At 36.3% G+C, this 23,500-nt stretch overlaps 1 protein-coding gene across 4 annotated transcripts in view; it reads right to left on the bottom strand.

The window, feature by feature from the left end:
* Window positions 1-273: 273 nt before the first annotated feature.
* Window positions 274-23,500, bottom strand: part of STXBP5 (syntaxin binding protein 5) — a 129,193-nt gene continuing 105,966 nt past the window's right edge. Inside the window, exons 21-28 of one of the 4 annotated variants that reach the window (XR_010883737.1) lie at window positions 22,971-23,039; window positions 17,667-17,906; window positions 15,787-16,156; window positions 10,126-10,291; window positions 9,232-9,343; window positions 6,636-6,856; window positions 5,063-5,901; window positions 274-3,651 (exon numbers count right to left, since the gene is read on the bottom strand). Coding sequence is in view for 3 of the 4 variants with exons in the window: in XM_067293542.1 (XP_067149643.1) it covers window positions 5,860-5,901; window positions 6,636-6,856; window positions 9,232-9,343; window positions 10,126-10,291; window positions 15,787-16,156; window positions 17,667-17,906; window positions 22,971-23,039 (1,220 nt within the window). In the remaining variant the exon portion in view is untranslated. Of the gene's footprint in view, window positions 5,902-6,635; window positions 6,857-9,231; window positions 9,344-10,125; window positions 10,292-15,786; window positions 16,157-17,666; window positions 17,907-22,970; window positions 23,040-23,500 lie in introns of all 4 variants that reach the window. The other 3 variants (XM_067293542.1, XM_013945418.2, XM_067293543.1) reach the window with 3 other exon arrangements.

The raw sequence follows: 23,500 nt of genomic DNA, 5'->3' as shown, positions 1-23,500 counted from the left end.
ACCTCCTGTGCTCCTAAATACCTATTCACTGCTAACCTGGCTGCTGCTGTTTCAAGTACATACTGCTTAGCTTATTATTAGCACATCTCAAAACCTTAAGTGAAATGAAACACACTCTTTTGGCAAAATGCAGGTGGCAATGGATGTAAAAACAGTAAAATTCACAGAAAATGCAAGTAGGGAAGACTCTTTGGCAAGACCATACTGTATTGCTCCACAGACACCAAGAAAAGTACCTGCTAGGAGGAAAAAAAATCAACCAACTAAGTCTGATTCATTTTGGGAGAGATTTGAATAGTTTATTTTGCCCAATCAGAGCCCTTCAGCATAATGACACATTCATATACACATATATGAACATTTTTTCTGAAACATTAATGTATAATACATTTTAAATTTAAAATACCAGCTGCACAGGTATTTTATTTACAAAAATATTCCATACTTAATTTTTTTTTCACTTTATGATGACATAGTTCAGTTCAAGTACATGTAAGTAAAATAACTCTATGCAACCTAACATAGTTGTGTTTGTAACAGTACAGTTTGCAGTTCATATGAAACTATATTTGTAGACAGATGAATTTGCAGCCCTACCTAAAATGCATATTCCAGCAATCACCCTCAGAAGAGCTAGGGGGGCTCAGCAAGACTTAACTGAAGAATAAGTTGCAATGATCAAAAAGAAAAAAGAAAACACACATGTACACATTAAGATATACATAAATGAGAACTGCTACACATCAAGCATGCTTACCCACAAGTGGGCAATGTTAGAAAAATTTACTGATTTTTTTTATTTTTCCCCCATGGTGCTGGTACAATGAAACAGTAGCATAACTAGAAAGCAGCATGTTTTCCTAGTTCTAATCACTACAGATAGCAGAGCTCAGGTCTAAAATAATACAGTACTGCTTATTTACACTTCTTTTTTAAAAGGGAATATTTAAAACATGTTCCCACCCCACTCCCTTTGCATTACCTATTACTGAATATTAGTGGTAATCCACATACAACTCCTTACATGTTTTCAACCAAAACGGAGTTTATTTTCTAGTAATTACTTTTGACTGGTAATATGTAACTAATAAAAACAAATGCAAATATCAAAGAAATCTACAGTTGTATGACTTTTAAGCAAACATTTCCAGGTGCTTTACTTTAAAAACTAAAAGGAATACTGATTGACACCCTTCATTTGGTTGTTTGATATTCCTGTCCCAGTTCTTCTTTACTAACAACTCATCTTTAAGCCTAAACTTTATAATGTGTAAAAGAACCCAGAAACACAGCATGCTCACTTGGCTTGAAACAGTAATGAAATAGATGGTATACAGCACATCTTTGTAACACACAGGAGAAGTAGAAATGGGCTCAGCTTAAATTAACCTTTCAATGAAAACTGAAATAAAATCAGTTTGGCTGATTCGCTTACACTACACAGCTTCCCCCCGCCCCCATTCTACTTACTTCCTCCCCTTAAATACTATTAATTTCTGTCTATAGAATATTTTGTGGCAGTAGCAAAGTTATCCACATTCACCCAAAAAGATGCACACGACTTATACAGGAAATTGGCTGCAATGAAGGAAGAGTGCAGCGAGTTACACTGTAAAGGAGGCAGTCCTTGCACACCTTCACCACTGCACACGCAGAACTTCAGCTGCCATCGGCTATCTGCTCAGCTATGCTAAACCATGATGAGAAAGAGGGGGGCACGTCAGGCACAAGCTGCAAGTTTTCTGACACACATTCTGAATGTAAAAGAAAATTTTTTCGAACAAAATACATAAAACCTCATTTCAATTTTGGGGATTTTTAAAAGTTTGAGGAAAATACCTGAAAAAAAGCATTTTTCATGTCTATGCTTAAAATAATAATAGTAATAATAAAGAAAAACAGCCAGCCACAAACTGCAGCTACTGAGAAAAATTTTACATCAGGTTTGTTTTCTGAATGCACTTTCTTCCCTCTCCATACTTAGGGTATTGTTTAAGAACGTTCAAAACGGGAGGTAAAAATAAGTATGATTATTTTCTGCAAAGCAAAATGGGCAATTTGTTTTCATTGCTTAGTAACTGTATCATCTCGATATGAGATATGAATGTATTCATAAGCTTAAAACAACTTCTTCTATGGATAATATACATACTTTAAGTACTTTGACTTAAAAATTGAACATAATTCTTTTTAAAATTAAAGGTAGAAGTGTACATATAAAAATTATTTAAAAGTAAAAGTATATTCTTAAGCAGTATGTATAAATATAACAGGTTATTATTGTATTATCTAGTAACAAATCTGAAAGTGTTGCAGTAATTTATAAACTGAATGCTGACACAGGAGAAGTGCCTTTCATTAGATTCTATATGGTATATACTTGTATATACATATTTTGCTAAAGAAAACACACATTCCAAACTATAACCACACAATTAGCAAATGTGCCCAAAAGGAATCTGTTCTAAACTCTTTATTGAATGTGTGTGTTTATTTACAAATAATGAAGCTGAACTGCACAAATGTAGAAATAAAATTAAGGAATAAAATAACAAGATTTAATTAAAGTGCAGGAAAAATTCAAGTTTAAAGTTCAGGTAAGATCAGTGCTATCAATTAAGCAAAAAAGGAGAAGAAAAAGGAAAATAAATGGAAAAGAGGAAATGAACTTGCTTTCAAAAATCCTCCTTTGGATGTAGCTTTCTAACATCACCTGCCATGCAAGTACCACCTCAGGCAAAAATCTTTGTATAAAGACAGACAAGGGACACAACTATGTTTTATAACTGACTGTTTTTCAAAGAACAAATCACTGGAGATGCCTGTGGTGTAACACTTTCAGACTTATTTGGAATACAGGCATATTTACACATATCAACATTAAGAAGTTACAATTTGGCAGGACTAAGGTGAAGAAAAGCTTCTTCAGTTTTCAGATCCTAATGAGAGACACGACATATAAACAGGTAGCAGCAGTTTCTTAAACGCTCATCAAAAAAATTAAAAAAGTAATAGCTCAGTTGTATTTTATATTTTTCCAGACATGCTGAAAAAGTTTCACACAACTAAAATATCAGCAAAAAAGATGGGGGTGTTCCCCACCCCCCCAAGGATTGCAATATACTTAGCTGTACAAAAGGTGCACCACCAACAGCAGAATAAGATGCAATAATATGTTTGCATGATCAACTTCCTTCCACAGAGGAACAAAAAGGAACATTTTAGACTGAAGTTGTACGTAGCCCCTATTACTGACTGAAAAAAAGATTTGTGCATTCATCTTGTGAGCGATCGTTACATTACTTTTCAAATCTAGAAGCATGCTCTGAACATATGCAACAGGAAAAAAAGATGGAACTATGATAAATTCTGTAATACCAAATAAGCTACTACTCTCCTTGTAGTGGCATATACTCTCTCATTCCTTCTTATTTTTTTGCTTGCTGGTGGTTGTCAAATGTTTCCTGATGGGAAAGGTAAGTACATTTTTCTTTCAAGCCAAGGTTAGCTTCCATCAAACTACCTTCATGATTTGCTGAAGAGTATTTTTGTCATCCATTCCCTCAGAGACTGACCAGATTACTTTTTCAGGATAATTCTGTTGCTCTTAAATACAGTCCATCTTCACCAGGTCAAATAATAACCAATAATCTGAATTTATAAATGTGAGAAAAGGAAGGGGACTACTGTCAGCTAGGTTCTTTTTTTTGGAAGATACATGATATTAGCTTATCTAGTTCTCTGCTTACTGCATTTTCTGCAAAATGTTTTTATTTTAAATATGCATTAGCAGCAAAAAAGAAAGCTTGTGCAGAAGCAAAAAAAAAAAAAAAAGCGTGGCGAGCTGAGTTAACTAACAGGCGCTAATATGGCTTTGGCAGATATAGGCCAGAGCCATCATAATGCTGCTTGTTCAAATTGTCACGTTCACATTTGTTAAGCTCTTTAAACTGTGGACATGGTATGGTATATCCTCATCCTGGTAACAGATTTTTTTTTTTTTTTTAATTACATGATGCTATACACAAATCAGACAATTTATCAATTTGTGCTACAAAGCCCAAGTACATTTGCTGGGATAAGTGACAAATTTAAAAAATGAGTTAAGAACTATCAGTAACTTTAGTATTTTGCATCTCTTAAGTGGACTGTAAGCTTGCCTTATCTATGTACCTGCTACATCATCTTATAATACAAATATAACCCAGGTTTTGCTTTGGGAACATTCAAAAAAGTGTGTAAAAACCACACAGAAGCCAGTGCTTGGAGAAGCATACCCCAACGATTTATTACAGACAGTATTTCAAGACATCACCTATCAGCTTCTAAGTATTCCCTCTTATCAAACAGAAACAGTCAGTAACTATTCCTGCTTTGAGAAAATAATCTAAATTCATTTTTGAAATGCAAAAACTTCTTTTAAGGATTCCTCTCTCTTTTTTTAAAAGAGCTCTCATGATCCCCACTGTTACAGCTTTGGCGCAGCAGCCGTTAATGACTTAGCTCAGCTATATTATTTACCCTGCCCAAACCGAACATTATTCCACCAATTCCTGAAGCTGTGAAAACTGTCTTAGTGTACACTCTTACCACTGACCACGTTATTGGAAACACTGCTTTAGAGACTAAACGCAAACCTTAGGCCAGCTGTCTTTAGTACTGTGTGGGGCTGAGATAGGTACTTGTAAAATAGCTCTACTAGCAGGATTTAGAAATTGGCTAAACAACAATATACTGACAATTATTAAATATTAGATGCTTGCCATTATTCATGCATAAGCACCTCCACTGAGTGTAAAACTGTTTGAAAACCTGAGTCCAAAATTATTTGATTTGGTAGTAAAGGACTAAAGGGGCATCTATAACTTAAGTTTTAAGCGAAACCTGCAGCTATTTCAGCTATTTTAATTAATGGCTGTAAAGATACATTCTGTTAAACATTTATAAAAATTCACAGCATGAATGGAACCCACAGCCAATTCTAAATCTTATACAAACTGAACCAATAACTATTTTTGGCAAAAATTAATATTTAAATAAACAGAAGTTGAAGTATTCTCACCACGATGAAGATGTTGCCACGTTTCACATTGCACAGTCATAACACAAATGAAAACTCCCAGCATGACACATTCCAGTCATATTAATCACTTGACTTTTTTAATGCAAAAATTGTGTATCCTCTTGTTTTGCACTTCACAGAATATGATGTGAATACAAGAATACTAGATCAGGGGTCCAAGAAAAGACTATGCACAGGTCAACTATGTATACAATTTTCAACATGAAATCTTCCAAGCTTCCAGTTTTTCTGATGAAAGAAATGACAGCAAACTTCAACTCTTCTTCAACAACAACAGTAAATATAATGAGTCCTAGAGAGGGTAGGTGTAAGTCAGCTACTGTCCAGTAAGACAAACAATGTTATTCCAGCTCTTGGACCCCTGATTTATTGCCTCTCCTCACAGGAGGGTATAACACTGGCAGCAATTACAATAGCACAAAAACTTTTGGCATATGAAATATTAACACAGGATTGATCCTGCGTTGCCCCTGCCCATCTCACACCACGTTTTTCTTTTACCCTCTTTTCCATACGTTCAAGTTACCTGCTCTGTTCCCAACTCTCAGCTAACCAAAAGCAAAGAAACACGAGTTTTTGTTTGTGTTTCTCTTAAATATAAAGCTCCTCAGTTAAAGCCACGACTGAGGTAAAACAGTGTGTGATTTGTGCTAGGAAACAACAGTATCCAATGGTAAATACTCCTTTAAACTTCAATGGTCCTGGCAAAAATCAATGAAAAAACAGAAGATTTTTTCATCAGGACAAAATTATATAGATGTAACTGATGAGGGTCATCAGAACTGGTACCACTTCTTGTCTTTGTACTTCAACATCATCTAAAAACAAACATAAAACCCATTTCTAGTTAGTGTTTCTATAATCTATCAAGTACAACGAAACAAACAAATTACAAGCTTACAAAGCAGAATGAGAAACAGGGACCTGAGTAAGGCTTCTCACAGCTGCAATAACCACACTGCTGAACAGTGATGGGTCAGTGCAATGAATTTTCTAACGGTAACCTTGCTGCTGATCTTCTGGACTTGGAGAGAAAAAGATAAATTTTGAGAGGATGGGAAGGCTGCACAGGAGGTCGGGGGTGGAAAGAGATCTTACATGAACACCGAAGGGAACAGCTATCCTTTGTACTTATTGAGGAAAAAATTATCTCAGATTCATGGGATTTGCATTCAGTTGGATCTTTCTTAACAACCCACAGGAATCACACACAGCATTACTCTTAATACATCTAAATCAGTGACACATTCTTGAAATAATAGGAACTTATTAAATAATGGGCAAGTCTATTAAATATTTGCAAGTCTACATGCCACTGAGGCAGAGGGTATGTTTCAGACCAACACGCTGATAGGCAAAGCTGCTTACATTAATACTTAACTATTAGAGATTACATTTGACAGATAAAACTCAAGTGTCCATTATCAAGGATATTGCCTTCCCTTTTGATATTTTTAATATGCATTACAGCAAAAGTCAGTTAGTTGCAAAACTTGTATTTATCTGAGACAGAATCAGTTTAATGCTCTCAGTTTAACATGCATGGACTCACCTCATGAGCATGTTTAGAGAAAGAATCAGCACTGTAAAGCATGGCTGCGGTTTTTTCTTCCAGTTCTCCTAGTTTCTGTCCTCTTTCATCTAGTGCCAGCCGGGCTCGTGCTAGTTCCCCAACTACACCAGATGCAGCTCCTTTGACGCCTTCGATACCCCCAGGCCCTGGAATATGCTGGGCAAGACTTCTCGATGCCTTCCCAGATGCAGACTCTCCAACTAGAGGCATTTGCAAAGCAGCAAAAACAGAACAGTATGGTTTTCTATCATTATTACATGAATACCAAAGTAACCAGTTTATAAATAAGAGATTTCATCATTTTGCATGGACGCCAAACACTAAATCATAGTTGTGGCTACAAAGAGCACTTGATGCTTGATGTTACTGGAGGGAATTTAATCAAACTGACATTTGAAAATATATTTCAAAGTTTCCAGGCATTTTATAAAACTGTAGCTTCTTCACAGCCCAAGTGTGAAATTAAAACTCTCGCAACAGTGCTGGCTAGTATCACTGGCACCAACAGAATTGTGCTGGTGAAATGGTTCTTTACAATATAGCTCGCTTCACTGGGAGGGTTTTGGGAATGAGGCAGACAAAACTGGAGAACTTTGCCAATACACAATGCGGTCAATTCTGGAAGTGCTTTGCTGGTGCAGCCAGCCAGGATAATTCTACCAGTAGAATTTTCCTGTGGTGGGAGTGCAGTTTTAAATTCAGATACCCAAAGTTTAGGTGTCTGTGTTCCCATTATAGACACTGCAAAAGTTATGTTTAAAAAAAAAAAAAGTAATGCAAACCATGTAAAGGCAGTACAGTTAGAAGAACAAAAGGTTCATCCTATAGCAAAGGCCCAGGCCTGGTCAGCTGAACAGCTCTCTCGACTCCAGTGACCATGTTGACTACATCTCCTTTGCTCAAAATTAGATGTTATGCACATAGCTCATTCTAGACACTTAATGGAGGTGTCAGTCTTGAACTGAATTGTATCCTCTACAATAATTTTTTGAACAAAGGCCAAAAATGTGTCTTTAATATCTGAAAATCAAACCAAATCGTCTGATAAAAAAAATTTTAATTCTTTTTACTTTTTAAAAAATTAAATTATGGTTTACATCTTTTTTTCCTATAGCAATAAGACTATTCACATAGCTAACAATTTTCTGAAATATTTTAGGATTTTCTGATTTCATGCTTCTAGAAAGAATGAATTTCATTTCAACTAATACTATAAAAATTCTTAGTATTGAAGAAGCACAAAAAGGCAACAAACTATTTCCCTTGTATTGCAGACAGATCCTGCAGTGATTCTCATGTTAACTATTTCTATTTTAAAGACAGTTTCAGATGTCTTTTAATTTTCAATAAACTTATTTTCAGGCTGCAGTTCATTAGGTTTTTACTCCATTCAGCAGTAATTTTCTGAAGGTTTGAGACAAAACAGGTCTTTCTATCAAAAGCCACAAAAAACCCTTAGACTGAGTTGTAAGAAACATTTGTGATCTCTTTAAAAATAGGTCAGAAGAGCCAGCGTAAAATGGTGGAAACTTGAAATTGAGTAAAAAGGATAACTTCTGAAGTTACAAGTGTGCTTTTCTGTGGCCATGAAAAAGTAGTTTTCCCCTTTCTCAGTCTTACTGACTAATTAAATGTTTCACTTATGCACACAAGTTTGTCTAATACAGAACTTTGCTAGTGTTTCAAACTATTACACATACATAAATGCATGTGGAATTTTAAACTCAGAAAGTGACCTCTAAATATACGTTATTTATTCAACATATACAGGCATAAGTGGTAAAGATTAATTTTATTTTTAATGGATAGATCAAAAGAACCTATAAAAGAAAGGACTGCAAAGGAGCCTTGCCTGTTTTAAAAGTAACATTTCACATGAAAAAGGAAACAGTTCTTGCTTCCCAATAAGTTTGCATAATATGGTGTTTCATCTGTATAAGAGGAAATTTGGTTTTATCCTTTAAATACATTAAAATGATGCATATAGCCACAATAAAAGATTAATAAAGCTGAAAGAGAAAAAGCAATGAAAGAAAGCAATAAAAATTTGGCCAAATATGAATTCTACTATCCTGTATGAAAAGGGCATTGAATTGAACTATCACACAGTCCTGTCCTCACTGTCATTCCTAAGCCATCTCTTCACAAATCAAATGAAGAAAAAGAATCCAGCAAAGGAACCGAAGTAGAATAGCAATTTAACTTTGTCACTGTCTAAAAAGTATTTTCCAGAACCAGCCTCTTTTAGGTTAGCAGTATGAATCATGGGCAGTACCATACACTTAAAGATGAAGAAAAATAAGATCAGCTGTCCCATTTATTATCTTATTATCCTATCCTGAATAGAGAAGAGGTAGAGAAGCCTGTGAGAAAATAGTAACAAGCTTTTCTGTTACTTATTAGTAAAGGGGGTGCAGCATATAAAACTATGAAAAAAGTATTTTTTCCTCATTCCCTTTTTGCAGCTTTCTCTTTGAAAATATAATGTTATATTAACATATGTAATACATTCTTCATGGTTGACTGATTTCCTTACGTGGAAATACCAGAAAAATAAATAATACAAAAAACTTACAGAGTTCTTCTCTGTCAAGTGACTGTGCCCCACCTCCAAACAGGCCTTTAAAGAAACCTCTGTTTGGTGCTTCTGGTGTTTCTACAGGAGTGAAGAGCTCACCCAACATTTCCTTTGCAATGAAGAAGAGACACAACAAGGCATAAATTATTGCACACACAAATTAATGGAATATTCTTTCACTTTAAAGATTTTTGTGGATTTGAATTTTAAAATGAAAATGCTTTAAGAAGCATTTGGCTTTGCAGTAGACAGTCGAGGCTACTTCTGAAGTAAGAAAGAAAAACAGATTAGGAAATCTGTCAGAACCATCTGTTCTGATAGTCACAAGCTATTAGCTCAAGACTATTTGCAAAGAAGCATGTCCGAGCATAGCTGTATTTTCCCCTCAACAACTTGGGCAACATCCTGATCTGCTTTTGTTGAAACTGTACCTGCAAATACTCATATCTATGTGTGGTATGAAAGCAGACCTTCCAGATTCTCTCTGCTACTTCAGGATTTTATACAACTTCCACATCGAAGCACGGTTGTGAATCTTATCAAGCCTCTAAGTATCTTGACCTGGCACGCCCCACTGATGGCACTGTGCATCTTTACCCGCAGCAATTGCACAAGGGAGTTTTGTTAACTGCACACATTAAACACTTTCATACAGATAAAAAGAAAACTGAGTAACAAACTATGTTTCAAATACCAGGGGATAAAACAGTACAATGTAAGAGGAGGGGAAACGATTCATCCTGAATCAGGCTCTACACTGTGGGAAAATTACAGCATGATATACTTTGGCCTTCAACAAACTCAATTACCGTGAAAGCATCATGAATTTAGAACTGGAATCTCCAGGGGATATTTATGTTAGATGATAGTAAATTAGTTTTTACGCATTACCTGAAGATTTTCACAAGTTTCTTGACTGTAGGTGAGCCTTTGTATTTCGGTTGGTGAGACAAGGTAGAGCGCTTGTCCATTATTGGTGAAGCAGAAAGTTCTGGCTATCCGCATATTTGTGAGTGGCAGGTAATATACATCCAACAAGGGCCTTAAACTTGGTAAACTTAAGAAAAGAATTAAAAAAAAAATCATTAAATATAGCAGGATTGTCTAATATTGATCAAATAATTGTGATTTGTAAACCACAATGTATCATTTTGCTCATACCCTTTTCACTGTCTGAATAAGTACAGCTTAAACAGGACATTGTGTAGTGTGATTACAAAACCTCAGAAGATAGATATGAAATCTTCCAGGCAGCATCTCAAAAATGAAACTTAGACATCTGCATCACAGATGCAGTTGAAAGTATCATTTAAATGATTCCCTAAATCATGCAAAACACAAATACAATTAAAGTATTATTCAATAATCAAAGTATTTTAATAAGTATTTGCCAAGAATTTTCACCTTTATATATAATTAAATATTCTGTTTTTTCTCTCAGGTGAACAATTCTGCCTCAACTGAAAATAAAGTCTGAAAGAATGTGCTTGGGAACACTTGGAAATACACAGGGGAAGGATTTTCAAAGGAAAACAGAATTCAGTAACCTAAACACAACAATCTTGCAAATTTATGTCCTTCCTTTTTTGGTTGGCTGCATATTTAAGACAAAAATCTCTTAAAGCAAAGTTTGCTTACCTGGTATTTTCTGTTTCTGCACATCTAACCGCAGTATTTACTGCATCAAGCTACTGATAAGCAGATGCAGCAGACCCAGGCTGTAACAATGTTCTTGCTACCAAACATTCCTCTCCCTCAAGGTAATAAAAAATGCAAATAAGAAGGGACTGAACACCTAATGTCTTGCTAAATAGAACCCAAAGTGAACCACTACCTCAAAAATATTCCCTGTGAAATTTTTGTAAAAGCAGAACTTACAAAAGAGCTTAGCTGCAGTACCAATAATATATTAAGCAGTTTCTTTTGTAGATACCATCTGAGTAATATTATTATTCCTAGAGACTAAAAAAAGGAGTAAGGGGCCAAAATGAGGCTGAAAGCAATGAAAAATAAAGGGGAAGAAGTAATAGCAACAATAAGCGTTTTTTCCCCTCAAGGTACAATAAAAGATTTCTAAAAGTTATGCTTACATTTTACAGATTGCCTCCTAGAAGTGTATTTCATTTATGACAGACAGGAAGGAGGATGGGTAACATGACTTTGGAAACAATTCTACAGATGTGAAACAAAAAGCAATATTGCCTTGTGAGCCCACCAGCCAGCACTGACTTGGCTGCTGTGCATGTATCTAAAACAGCAATATTCCTAAGAATGAATTAGTGAGGGGAGACTGCCAGGCTTTGGGTTGACTGAAGCATAAGGCATCCTTACAGCTTCAAGACAAATCACTACATTAAATCACTTAGGATAGGCATGACCTCAGTGACAGCATTTTCAGAGTATTAAACAAATCTGTAACATTAACCAATTTGCAAGGTATTTATATCAGCTTCAAGCAGAATGGCAAGATCCATTTGACTTTGTTAGCAGTAGGTAAGTATTCCAAAGCCAATGGGGATCTCAGGTACGACAACGCTCAGACAACTTTACACAGAGCACAGTAAGTTCACTTCAGAGCAGTGATTCATTTCTTCTCAGGTCAGTCACCAGTCTGACCCTCACTTGGCAAGCCAATGCAGCGGCCACCAGAAATAACCATTGCCAAAAAGAAATTAATCCTGTTCTAATAAACTTGGGTGCCACAACAGAAAAGCCATTTTAAGTCAGGGGAGGGCTGACAGAGTTTAATACTTGGGAGGTAACTTCTCTGCACATTGTAAAAACTCAGTATTCCTAATTTAGCACATATCTCTCCATGCAAAGTTCATTAGAAAACAAAATGACCCTGAGGAAAGTAAGATTCACAGTAGATATTTAAGTTAGCAGACTATCTTAGAACTTCTGATCTGCAGAAGAGGCAGGAAGCTACATAGATCTGTTGCCCTGTTACTGTCAGTGGCTGACATGAACAGAGAAGACTAAGAACTTGTTACCTTTGATATCCAGTAAAATCTGAGATTTTAATTAAGGATTGCACAGAAACACAGCCTTTTGCAGAAACTTCATTTAAAGAACTTGACTAAGAAAAAATAGAGCTTTTCTTTTTACATAAATACTAGTGTTTGTTTTCTTTCAAAAATGAGGATTTAGACAGCCAGCAAAAAAACAAGTATGAAGTATAAATGCAAGCTGTCCCTAAAAGGCAGGGAAAACATTAATTCTCACATTCATTACAATGTATGGCAATCAATACCATAGCATTGTGTTTGATGGAGAAGCTGATGGCAATGGATCCATAGCTACAGAAATCAGCTGTTCATACAGATGGAAAGCAGACTGAAGGTATCTTACATTTTGTAAGAAAGAAAAATTACAAAACTCTGTAAGCAGTAAGGACCATGTCTGCATTTGTCAGAACAATTCAAGCTGGCTTTAGTTTCAACCCTGAATATTTTGTTCAGTTCTCAATGCCAATCTCAATAATACAGGAGGTTTTTTTGTGCTGAAATGATTAAAAAGCAAAACATGTACAGATCTGTTCAAAACATGGTTTATAAGAAAAACATCTAACATTTGAAAACTAGGGTTTCCAAGCATGGATTAAAAAGAAGTGCCTGGAAACTCAGACATCTCTTTTCTTTTTTTGAAAGAGAACTAAAAGTTTTATTCTGCAGTCATTTTTATTTTAAGCATCCCAATATATCCAATCACACTGTCAGCTGACTATTCACATAACCAAAAAACTGTCTCAGGTGGGAAACACTTTTCACATACTGCTCTCACACACATGGGCTAATATGAAGACTAGGTTAGTTCCACACTGTGTTTACTGGTTCTGACTGTATATTGAAATGTTATCTGTCCCCCCCCCCCCCCCCAAAAAAAAACCCAAACCCCCAAACAGACAGTGCTGCTATTTCTTACAATATTACTAACAACTCTGCATATTTCCAGCTATGGCCATATGTACTTGAGAAGCTGCAAAGACCTGCAAGTAACTCATAGCGTATCTGCAGAGACTCTTGCAGAGACTTGCAGGCCCTGCAAACCTGTACTCTGAACTCACCGCAAGTATTACCACGGGTGTGAACCAAAACTGATATTCCCCGACTTTGAGCAGGAACTCGACTTTGCTCAGGCCCAGGGCTACGCTAACACACCTACACCTGTTCTGATGCTGGCTCCTGGCTGGCCACGGGCAGCCTGGGAACAGTAAGTTTGTGACTTCACGCAAAAAACACTGCGGAAACATCTCGTAGCCAGAGGGATAAGAGGGGAAAACTGTAGCATGCCGGACTTTTTGAAACTACCGTGTTTCTGTAGAGAAGTGCTAGGAGGTGGTAGATGAAGATTAAAAAGTAGGGACTTTGCTTTGGAAGGGGAAGAGAAAAGGGTGTTGTTTTTTTAAATAATTTCCCCAATTATTGCTTGCCAATTATTATTTGCTCATGATTTCTGACTTGCAAAGTTAATGGTATTAAGGAAGGACATCTCATAATATGCTAATATGGTACCATCAATTCAAAGTATTTGCAAAACGATACAAGATTTTTGTTAGATTTAGTTTAGAGTGATAAAAGCAGATTCACTTCAAGGATATTCCTTACTGGAAGTGCTTACTCATTCTCTAGAAATAATATCCACTATTTTTTTCCCCTCAAGTCTGACATACCAGGACTCAGTTGAGATTTAATTTAGTGTATGCACTCTGTAATGTACATACACTAAACATAATAAACTCTATGGGTTTTACATGAAGGAAAAAAAAGTATATAATAGCTGAATAGTATCAAGTTCAGCTTCAACTAGGGAAAAATAATGCTTGCCCTTCAGACTACCCCTGACTGAATTGTTTTTCTTCTTTCCCCGTAGTTTCATTCCTTTGTCTCTCCTATCTCTCCTCCCTTTCTTCCATGCATTTCTTTCCCTTTAGAAAACCTTAATTATCACTATCTGTGGGCTCTACTCAAAGTTTTCCTCTTCTGTATAGAAGTCTAAAGAATCAGTAATTAATATGGACATTGGAGTACTACGATAGGGCTTCAGAATAACGGAAGGGTGGAAAAGTTAATCTTTCCAGAGGCCACTGTTTCAAGTTGTCTCCACATCCAGGAGACAGCACTGCATCAGTTAAATATTTGAATTTTTTTATTTTAAAGAATCATGAACTACAATTGTTTAAAACAAAAGGTCAGACTGAGTGCAATCATTAAGTGTCATGTGGTCAACGAATGTATTAGATGTACCAGTTCCACAGACAGGTGTTTGATATTCTGATTTTCTATGACATGCTTATGCATTTTGACTCCCCCAAATTGATAGGAATTGAACCCTCTCATACAGGAAAATTATATCATTTGCATTGCTCCCATAGGAGATATTAGACTTTGACAGAAAATTGCTCTCGAACTTCTCTTAAATATTTCACAGTAAGACATCAGTAAATACAGAAATTATTTACATAAATTTCTAGAAAATTATGTTTATGCTGGACATTATTATATTCTGAAAATGACTGAGAGAAGACTACATTACAAAAGGTCAGTCATGCTCAAATATATGGTGCTCTACTAGCAAAACGAGCAGCATTTTCAAGAGATGTTTAGAATATATGTAGGAATACAGAGCATACTGAGTTACCAACAGACTTAACAACCAAGACTTATTTTTAATTATAGTATGCATGAACTTTAGTTTTATTCCTAACAACTTCCTGAAGAAGTGAGTACCTATTTACAGAATTTCCTGATTTGAGTTCTTGATTTCACAACCTTAAATATAATAAGTTTTACTGGCACAATTTTATAATGCAGTGTTCCATATTATTCATGGCTAATGGCAAGATGAAAATGTAGATGCAAGGATATAGCTATATACACATTTTTTTCCTACTGCTATACAGAAGAAAATAGTATTTGCAAATATTCAAGGAAAAAAAAGATATGTAAAAATTACATAGGTGATGTATAACTACCTTCAAACATTACCTTACACAAGCTTAAAATCCTAACTCCCACCCCTTATTTTAGATGACTTATTCCTACGCTACAACTGCTAGCAATTAATCTTCACCTTTATAGTTTGAGTTTAAGGCCTTTGACACATGAGCAGGCTACACTGCAAAACAGAAAATTTCAGGCATGAGTATGAAGTAAACAGCACCACAGCAGCTTCACAAAAATATACCGAGCTGTAGTGAGTTATCAGGTGAAAGTCTGCTTCAAGGCCCTTTTGTCCCTGAAGGAGTAAATTTGTGTTTGAGCCGATCTTCATCAATTCCCAGACCTATATCCCATGTTTGGAACTCTCTCCATTTGTTAAATCAGGATAGCTTGAGTTAAAACAGTAAGCTTGTCCATGTGTCAAAGAGCTAATTAATAGGAATACACAATTAAAATTATCCATTCCCAAAATTTTTAAGGTTCATCAGCTTGAGTGAATTAACTTTTTTTTGTTTTATTGATATTTTTATGGAAAATGAAAGTTTTTATCTAGGAGATAAAGGCTCATTTTTTCCTTTTAATATTTAAGTTACTATTAAACAGGTCTTACCTAAAAGTCATAATATGTCCATTGGCACAGAAACATGCAAGGCAGATACTGTTACTCAATGCCACTATATCTCCACGAAGAACAAAAGAAGTCTCTGTTATGTTTTGCTTATAAATACAGTTCTGGGATGGCAGTGAGATAACTTTTGCTTGCTTTTCAGAACATATCACTGCATATTGGTTTTCACTGATTTCCTGAGAGGAAGAGGGGGACACTGAGACAGGTCGCCGCTTTTTCAATTTATCTTTTTCATCTTTATCTTCAGGAACATTGTGTTCTCTCCAGGGTTCATGTGCTGGTGGGACTAAAGATCCTGTTGTATCCAGAAAAGCCATTCTCAAGATGGCCCCTTTTAGCCTCAGGATGGTTCCTAGGACACAGAAGTTGAGCAGATTTCTAAAATAGTTCTCCTAAATTGTCTTTCAAGCTACAAAATGTTCTTTTTTAAAAAGCTAGCAAAACGAAAATGAAATAAGAACTTAGACTTGCCTCTGTAGCAAAACACAGACTTACCGAAACCTCTCGTCGTTAATCTGAAAACCACTGAAGCACATACAAGAGCACATACCTATGCAAGAAAATGTTAAACCTGTTTTCAAGGGTTAAGGGTATGCATACACTCCATTAACCTCAATGGAAATGTGCACATTTAGTAAGAGAACCAAGCTGGAACGCATATTCATATTAAAGTTCAGTGTAACAAAGGCAACTCATTTCATTCTCTCCTGAAGAGCACACTGTGTGCTTAGTATCTATAACAAATCCTATTAGTCAAAGGTGAGCATTTCCTTTTTCTTCAAAACAGACATGTTCAGAAACAAGCAACCTGGGTTTTTCCTGCAGTTCATACTTTAGCCCACTTCTTTCTAGCATAAAATCAAAGAGGAAAGGAGTTTTCCTTCATCATTGTTTAAATCACAGTCTGTGTGCCGTATCTTAAGCTAGTACATTTCTTTTTATTTTACTCCAGTGTTCATTCCAATCTGAGTAGAAACATGAACATTTGCTAAGTATGCAAGAAATCACACAAAGAAGTATTTTCTAAGGTCCAAGTTGCAGATTCAGGGATTCACCATACTGTTCTGTCTGCAGTCTTGCCTTTACCATAAAATGTTACCAAGTCTGACTACTACTGCCAAGATCATACTAGACAAACACAAACCAAATACAGTTTAGCTGCCAAACTATTCCAATCACATTTAGCATTGCAATTTGCATGTCCAGAAGACATCTCAGTTTAAAGGGGAGCTATGCAGTATATGCTGCACGACACAGTGGTAGTAGGAAAGATAAGTCTATGACTAACAAAGTGTATTCAGTATAATATCCTTGTTTGGGCAACATTTTGAAAACCATTAATGTGTAATTGCAACGAAATCAGTTGCTATGGTTCAGAAAAACAAGCCACAAGATGTCTCACAGGAATCCAAAGGAGTATTTTATCATTGCTTTTTAATAATAATTGTTCAATATATAACCCTTAATTTTAATTCCTTTTTCATGATGCAGTAAATTTTTAAGTTTCCTACCTTGTGATTAAAAATCAAGCACCTAAAATACTCTTCCGCTATCTCCATTTAGAAGTTGTCATGTACTACATTAAGGTTAGATATCATGCTTTCCTCAACAAGTACACATTAAAGTGATATTTTGATATTATATAAAACCTTATTTTTAATTTTACAACTGTATTTCAAACTCTGGTAATCAAGTCATCAATCTAGATCGCTAACCTTACTAGCTAGATCAATGAACTATATATTAATTGCCAATTAATCCATAATCTGAGAAAAACAGAGTCCCTCAAGAAAAAAAAAGAGGCATCAAGAACGACAATAATATACTATCAAAGTTAGTTAGCCCGTCTGCTTTGTACATACCACTAGGAGAAACAATTACTGGCTGAAGAAGTCTTTGCTCTCCTCCTGGGGGTAAGTTCAGTACAATGACGAGCACTGTACCCAGAGTGGTTCCAACCCAAAGGCATGGGGAAGGTGATGTATCAGCCTTTCTTGTGAAAGTCTCACAAAAATGAAGAGCTGAAATTGCCTCGCGTGATTCTTTATCAATGCTAGTAACACTAGAACTCCGGGATCGACTGAAAGAGTTGTCTTTGACATCTGAAAACAAACCAGTATCAATTAAAAATCATGGCAAAATGCAGGGATTAAGAAAAATCAGACTTACTTTTGTTTTTAGCATGAAGTATATATTAAGTATCAACTCTATTGATTTTTATTTTATTACTACTTTACTTCCTTAATCACCTCTCCTTTTGGCCTAATTTTCTACAGCGTATCCTGGGCAAAACACCCAATCTTTCACTTCAGAGGTAGCCATTAGGCTATTGTCACGATGTGGCATGTTTCTGTCTTCCTGAGACAAAGAAGAACAGTCATCACTGAACAGGAGGAGTCCTTTAAAAAACAAAATTACAAGTCTCCTTGCTGATTATCTTCCTAGTTGATTGATCAGATTAAATCTGTTGGCTCCTAAGGAACATGGTTTAATGATCTTATGAAGATGCAAATCTTTTAGTTTAAGAACTCCAGTGACATCCAGAGAGCAATGGGTCATGACCTGTAATGACTTCCAGTAATACTGTTCAACTTTAGGAAATCCTGCATGAGGAAGTCTAATAGATTATTTACATACACCTGAACTGTTTGTAAGACAAATATCAAATGCTACCAAATGCTGTCTGGCACAGGTATGCAAATCTGAAGGTCTCTGTTTTGCATACTGTGCAAAATGCCATTCATAAACTTTTCTGGAAGTCTTGCTCATTGTTTAGCAAATAAGGTTATCACAACAGAGGGTGAATTCTAATATTAACCACAACCTCAAACCAATAACTGCTTCATTCTAGTTGTGCACTATTTTTATGTATTGTCTGTACGTGTTGTGATATTTAACATGCCAACACTTCTGAATTTATCTATGCACTCATGAATTAATGCAAGCTTTACTTTCCTGATGCATCATTCCAACATCTTTGGGTAGGGTATGGATGCAATTGGCAATTCTTTAACAGAATTAAGAGTTAAAGAACAACATTTAACTATATATTTTCTGGAAGTACCAATAAGCCAACTTCATTAAATTATTGCAAAAATTTCTGTAAAGAACATCTGAGACACATTTGAAAAAGCACACAAGCTAGATTTCAACTGACTAAATAGACCTCTAGTTGACATAAACAGTGAATTTCTCAGATAAGACTTGTCTCATTCCAAAGATGGAAAAATTACTGTCCTGACCAAATTTAGTCAAACGCAAATCCAAGGATTATAAAAGGAACCTAGGTAAATCAGATCAGATGTAAACATCTTAATCTTTTACATTTAAAAACACTGGAAAAGAGTCAAATCCAGGGAAGATGACGGAAATGATTATTTCTTTTTACAGTTTTTCTAATGACCACAACAACCTCTTAAGATGCTCATTCCTTCAGGTTTGAATATTTACCAGTTTTTAGTCTTTTGATCTCTAATGTGGATTAATCAGTCTGAATATAATCATACATTAATATTCTTCTTCTGATACTAATATGCATCTTTGGGGGGAAAAAAAAATCAGTCTAGCAGTATGTAAACCAAACTAAGAAAAAAAAGTTGGAATACATTGTTTACAGTTGAGTTGCATTTTTACATTCTGAATGGACCAATCACCATGAAGAAAAGCTAATCCAAATCCTAGCAGCTCACTATAACTTTGGGACTAAATGTGGTTTCTTTAATTCCCTCTTTTTAACTTAAGATTTGTGGACATACTTCCTGTATGCCTTATTTGAATAAAGATCTTTCCCTTTTTCCTGAGAAAAATAAAGGTTATTGCAACAGGCATAAAATTAAATGTGCATTTGTTGAGTTGCAACTGGCTGAATATTTGACAAGCATGCGTACAAATGCCAGAAGTATTGGAAAGAAGAGGAAAAAAATCCCCCAAATAACTGGCCAGACAGCATCAGTATTGTGGAGAGTGGATAGCTCACTCAGAAAAGAGAGCTGGGGGTAAAAAGTTGAACTGCATTAGTGCGTATTATTTAGCCTGAAGTCAAGGAAGAATCTGTGGCTTGTTCATGGATTAGTTCCAGATGGAAAGGAAGCAGCAATGGGGTGATGACCCACTACAGTACACCACTTAATCAGAAGGATGGAAGAGGAAGCTCTCTTGTGCAACTGAACCAAAGGACCTAGCAGTAATGGCACCTTAATCATCTGGATTACAACAATGAAAAGCAACGGTATAATGCAGGCAGTCCAACTGAGGACTGGTTTCTGTTGAAGATTCTCCCCCTCTACTCAGCCCTGGTGAGGCCACATCTGGAGTACTGCGTCCAGTTCTGGGCTCCCCAGGACAAGAGGGATGTGGCACTACTGGAGCAAGTCCAGCGAAGGGCTACAAAGATGATTAGGGGACTGGAGCGTCTCTCTTATGAGGAAAGGCTGAGAGAGCTGGGCCTGTTTAGCTTGGAGAAGAGAAGGCTGAGAGGAGATCTTATCAACGTGTACAAGTATCTGAAGGGAGGGTGTCGAGAGGATGGGACCAGACTCTTTTCAGTGGTGCCGAGCGACAGGACGCGAGGCAACGAGCACAAACTGAAACACAGACGCTTCCATCTGAACATGAGGAAAAACTTCTTCAGTGTGAGGGTGACAGAGCACTGGAACAGGTTGCCCAGAGAGGTTGTGGAGTCTCCTTCTCTGGAGATATTCAAAACCTGCCTGGACGCAATCCTGTGCAACGTGCTCTAGGTGACCCTGCTTGAGCAGGGGGGTTGGACTAGATGATCTGCAGAGGTCCCTTCCAACCTCAACCATTCTGTGATTCTGTGAAGATAACTTCTGTTTTAGAAAGTGGAGGATAAATACAGGATCAAATATTTTAGATTTTGTTGTGGCTAATTAGGGAAGAAAGGAGGATGTCAGTGATCTAAAGACAGAAAAGTAATTTGAAAGAATATGATCATGGAAGAGTAGGGTTCAGGAAGCCAAGGAGAGAAATGAGAGAAAGTGATAAGGATAGTGAACTTGTGAAAAAAGCATTTCAAACATTTCAGCTATTTCCTAGAGCCAGCAGACATGGTCACAGAAATGACCAAGAAAATATGAACAAGCTGACAATCACTGAAGCACACTATGCACAAACTATACCACTAGGAGAAAGGACAGGAAGCAAAACAGCAACAAAAAAATACTATTATTATTGCCTAGATAAGTTTCTTACGGACCTAAAAAACTTAAGAGCATTGTATATGGAATAAAATGATGCATATATGTACAGAAAAGCGCACACGGATAAAAATCAAGCAAAACCAGTCAGAGACTGTTATAATTAGGAAGGAACAAACTATTTTATGAATATGCCAAAAGTGAGATGGCAACAAAAAAACCCCAAAGGTTTAATTATTTCAACAGAAAGAACAGCAAATTTTAGATGATGTGCAAAGTGCTGAAATGGCTTCAGCATCCTCTTTTCTCCAGACTTCATGAAAGGTTGAAGACAACCACTTCTAAGTACTTAACATTAACAGAGTTGGGAGTGGAATAACAATAGGAGGAGGAGAAGTTGGATAATATGTAAGACTACAAGTGTTTTCAGTTTGCAAGGTATGATAAAATTCACCCTAAACTGAAATCATCCCTACACCATTAGTAAGTATAGTAGAAGAACACACAGAGATTGAACAGACAAGTTGAATTTTTCTGCTCTTTGGTGCCAATACGGCCACAGTTGGATCCCCCCCCAGCCCCAGACCCAAGGTATCTAGAAAGATGAGAAAAACTCAGAAAAGTCCAGAGGAGAGTAACAGAAGCCACCCCAGACCTAGACAACATGACTTATAAAAAAGGAAAAGGAATTGAATATTGTAAAAAACTGTATCAGCAAAAATGAAGATTAAAGAATGACATGATGATAAGTTTTCAATGCCACAAAAGGTGGCTAACAAAAAGTTAGGAAGCACTTGTTATCCATGCTCACTGTGGGAAGGACAAGGAAAAAAAGTAAGTTAATATGGAAGCAAAGAAGATTTAATTTGGATTCAGGAAATTTGTCTGATTATAAAAACACTGGAACTTTGTGCCTGGGATTTTTCTCGAAACATATTTACTGGAGGTTCATGCATACATTAGAGGTTAAACTGTCAGTCATCTGGATGCTTGCCATAGGAACGGATTAAAGGATCTCTGGAGGCTACTTCCAACTTCGCATTTCTGAGTGGAGTAGGCTGTAACTTAAATCAGGGTGGTCCAACTCTAAGGTTTCAGGATATCCCAGTCCCATCCACTCTTTCCCCACTGATAGTAGCAGTTGTCAAATACACTGTTCTGCAGCTGCCACAGTCTGATCCAGACCTGTCTTTTGCTGGGGTTGTGGTAGGGACTCTGCTACAGGAGGGAGAGGCAGCTGCAGCAGACAGAAGGCAGCTTTCAGTATTCAGGCTGCATCTACTGCTGTAGGTCTACAGCTGTCCCCCATCGTCTTTAGGGAAAGAGGCAGGGGAGCTGGATCTGATCTACAAGCTGGCAGTCAAATTCTGATGACAAAACTAAAAACAAAAAAACCCTATTCATGTGTACGCTATTTTATTTATGCAGTGTAATGACCTTTAGTACTAGGAATTTTACAACTGAACTGCTTTTATGTAGGTACTGTACTTTTTCAAGAAAATGAAATTCTCATAGACTGGTAACAGCTGTATGTTATTTTCACTTATACAGAGTGGTCACAAGACAATTAACGTTCTTAAAAGTATGTCCCAACTTTTTGTTGAATAAATCTCAACATATCCTGTTATTCCTAAGATACTTCATTTTTCAACTTAAAATTTATCAGGCAGTTCTAAGCAGGCAAGCTATTTTCCTTGTGATACATTACCTCTTTATTCCCACTTTTGCTATCACAGCGCTACTGTTAAAGTGAGAGTGACCAACACCTAAAAATTAGGACAAAAGCACGATAAGCCATGTACAAAATTTGCAGGCTTACCTTATGATGGCAGCAATGAGATTTTGTGCCTGAGAGGCCCCCAAAAGAGTGGAATTAAAATTTTAGTTCTACATCTGAGATAAATGCAATTTAAAGTCATGAGAGTTTATATAATTTAGGACTCTTACTTCAAGGTACTTGCATTCTTTAAAACAGTTTCAATAAAAACAAAATCAACTATGTAAACTTACCTAAATCAGGCTTTAACTCAGTTGGCAAACTTAGCTTCCTGGACATCTTTGCTGAAAAGTGAAGTATATCTTTTTTTTTAAAAAGAAGAAACATGATTCTGCTGGCCTTTACTTGCCTCTTTCCAAATATTTAATATATCATTGCTTATTACATTAATTGCAGCACTTAATAGGAACTCTGCTAGAGCACAGCTTGACTTTTAGGAATGAGGGGTGCAAGGTAGAACATGGAAGATACCAAAATCCCCCAAACCAACATTTTATGATTTTTGCCAAACTTCATTTCCCCTCAGGCATCAGAGAGAACTTGACGGACTGGATAAATTTTGCTTTGGCTCAAACACAAGTTTTCTCTCCGCTCACCTGAGGGGACTACACACACTCTCGGCTATTGCAGGAACGTGCACTGGAATATACATGAAGTTAACACCCCACCCACTCTCCTTCTGCCTTTCTTCCTGATCAAACCCGGGAGAGTTAGAATAGACAAGAGAGGAAATTTTAATTACACTAAATATTTTAATGTAAAT

The sequence above is a fragment of the Apteryx mantelli genome, chromosome 3, assembly GCF_036417845.1.
Source record: "Apteryx mantelli isolate bAptMan1 chromosome 3, bAptMan1.hap1, whole genome shotgun sequence".
In the NCBI taxonomy this organism is placed as follows: Eukaryota; Metazoa; Chordata; class Aves; order Apterygiformes; family Apterygidae; genus Apteryx; species Apteryx mantelli.
This window is presented reverse-complemented; position numbering and strand designations above follow the sequence as displayed.